The sequence below is a fragment of the Portunus trituberculatus genome, chromosome 32, assembly GCF_017591435.1.
Source record: "Portunus trituberculatus isolate SZX2019 chromosome 32, ASM1759143v1, whole genome shotgun sequence".
NCBI lineage: Eukaryota > Metazoa > Arthropoda > Malacostraca > Decapoda > Portunidae > Portunus > Portunus trituberculatus.
Window position 1 is genome coordinate 15,264,504 of NC_059286.1, and position 2,500 is coordinate 15,267,003.

Sequence of the window (2,500 nt, forward strand, 5' to 3'; positions counted from 1 at the left end):
GGTAAAGAAAAAGGAGAGGAAGAGAGAGAGGAAGGCATGAGAATTTAAGATAAGAGGAGGAGGAGGAGGAGGAGGAGGAGGAGGAGGAGGAGGAGGAGGAAGAGGAAGACATGGGGACTCACCACGACCGATTAACAGTGAAAAAGATAAAGAGACGAAAGCGAGGGAGAAAAAAACGAAAAAAAACGGAAAACGGAAAAGAAAACGTATTCGGACGAGGAATTTGAAATGGACGCGAAAACTGGCCTTCATCTTTAGTCAGAGAGAGAGAGAGAGAGAGAGAGAGAGAGAGAGAGAGAGAGAGAGAGAGAGAGAGAGTAAAGTAATGCTGTTTTCTGCCGGTAATTTCCTGCCCCAATAAAACTGCTCGCTGATTGGTTTCCCATGAACAAGTACAGTACGTGGTGGTGGAAACTGATCTTTTCATTACCTGCTGCAAGCGTCACGGGGGGTCAGGGGGTCAGAGAGGGGTAAGGAAGGGTTGGGGAGGGTTTGGGAGGGGTTAGGGAGGGGGGAGGGTTAGGGAGGGTTCAGGATGGTGTAAGGGAAGGGGTTCGTGGTCAGGGTGGGGTCAGAGGTGAGGGGCTTGGTGAAGAGGAAGTCGTCAGGAAGGGGTCAAATTGATGTTACGTGAGGGAAAAGAGGTCACAAAAAGGTCAAGACTGGTCACATTAGAGATGAACAAGTAGTGAGGTCAGGTCATGTCAAGTTAAGTTAGGTTTAGGTTAGGTTAGGTTAAGCAAGGTGAGATGAGGTGAGGTGAGGCTAGTTAGGTTAGGATAGGTTAGATTAGGTTAGGTTAAGCTAGGTGTGGTGAGGTTAGGTTAGGTGAGGTGAGGTGAAGTGAGGTGAAGTTAGGTTAGGGTAGGGTATGGTAGTTTAGTTTAAGTTAGGTTAGGTTAGGTTAGGTCAGAGAGGAAAAGAATAGGTCAGGAAAGCGAGAAAGGAGACGAAAGAGGGAAAAGAGGGAAACAGAGATAGCTGTGGTGAGAGGTGAGAGTGAGAGGGGAAAGAAGAAAGTGATTCGGAATTGTTTTTAAGTAATCGAGGCATTAGTGGGGCGTTTATCTACCCTCATTGAAGATTACAAGTGATGTGCTACTTATTACTGACATTTTCACCAAGGCTCCTCTAAAGACCTTCATGAGAAACGCCTTCCTCTTTCAATACCACAATTTCTCAACCCCACCTAACGCCTCCCTTCACCCCTTTCACCCCTTCACCCCTTCACCCCTTCACCCACCATACTTTCTTTTACCTATCTCTATGAACTTTTTTTATATACTTTTGGTGGTGATAGTGGTGGTGGTGGTGGTGACTGGTTGATAGCGTTAGTATCAGTCTGTACTTGTGGTATTGATATTGGTGTTAGTGATGGTAGTGTTAGTGGTGGAAGGGCTGACTGGTTGATAGTGTTAATATTGATGTCTACTTCTTTGTAGTTTTGGTGGTGATAGTGGTGATAGTGATGGTGGTGTTAATGGACTGATTGGTTGAGTGTTAATATGTCCCTATTTTTTTCTTTTTCTAATTCTGGTGGTGATAATGGTGATAGTGATGGTGGTGTTAGTAAAGAGCTAGTTGTATTAGTGTTATTGATGGTGATATAAATGTTACTAGGAATCCTTATGTTATAGTGGTGGTGTTGATGATGAAGGTGTTAGTGGTGAAGGAGATAGTTGTCTTTGTGATAGTGTTAGTGGTGTTAGCGTTAATACTGATGGTGTTGTATATATGTTACTAGGATTTATTTTGTTAGTGAGGTTAGTTAATGGTGTTACTGTGTTGTGCTGGAGTCATTCATGTTTTTACTCTAGTTTACCCCAGAAGCTCCTCACCAAAGTTAGCCACCCTTAATTTCCACCCTCACCCTAGATAATCACCCCAAATATTCACCCTCATCCCAGTCAATCACCCCAATATTTCCCAGATACCCCACTCCTCATTCCCTCAGCACTCCCAGACACCCCAGCCCTCACTCACCCCGAATTACCCCACCCAAGTCAGCCCAACCAATCCGCTTCTTGCTCGGTATTTGCTTTATTATCATTGGCCACTCAGGTTACGAGGCGTCTTCTGATTGCCTCTTACTCGAAAAATACGTGGTGCTCCCAATTAAAAAAAAAAGAGGGAGGGAGAATAGGTGGAGAGCAAGGGGGAGAGGGGAGGACTAAAATTAAAGGGAGAAGGTAAGAGTTAAGAAGTGAAGAGGGGAGAATATATGGAGAGAAAAGGGAAGTGGGAAGTGAAAAAATTATAGAGAGAGAGTATTTGGGAAGAAAAAAGAGGGATAGAAGGACTTAAGGAAAAGGGAGGGGGAGTGTAGATGGAGAGAAAACAGGGAAGACTTGGAAAAAGGAGGAGAGAATAGATGGAGAGAAAAGGGAAGTAAGGAGGAGGACTAATAAAAGTGGAGAGAAAAGGGGGAGAGGGAAAGATTAGGGAAGAGAGTAGATGGAGAGAAAAGGAGGAAAGAGGGAGGAATAAAAAGAAAATGGAG

The 2,500-nt window shown here is 44.4% G+C and overlaps 2 protein-coding genes across 2 annotated transcripts in view; both read right to left on the reverse strand.

Annotated features, from left to right (window-relative positions):
* Positions 1 to 1,804, reverse strand: part of LOC123511991 (histidine-rich glycoprotein-like) — a 9,664-nt gene extending 7,860 nt beyond the window's left edge. The window contains exon 1 of the mRNA XM_045268100.1: positions 1,782 to 1,804. Coding sequence (XP_045124035.1) covers positions 1,782 to 1,804 — 23 coding nt within the window. The remainder of the gene's footprint in view (positions 1 to 1,781) is intronic.
* Positions 1 to 2,500, reverse strand: part of LOC123511876 (teneurin-m-like) — a 475,744-nt gene that overhangs the window by 394,154 nt on the left and 79,090 nt on the right.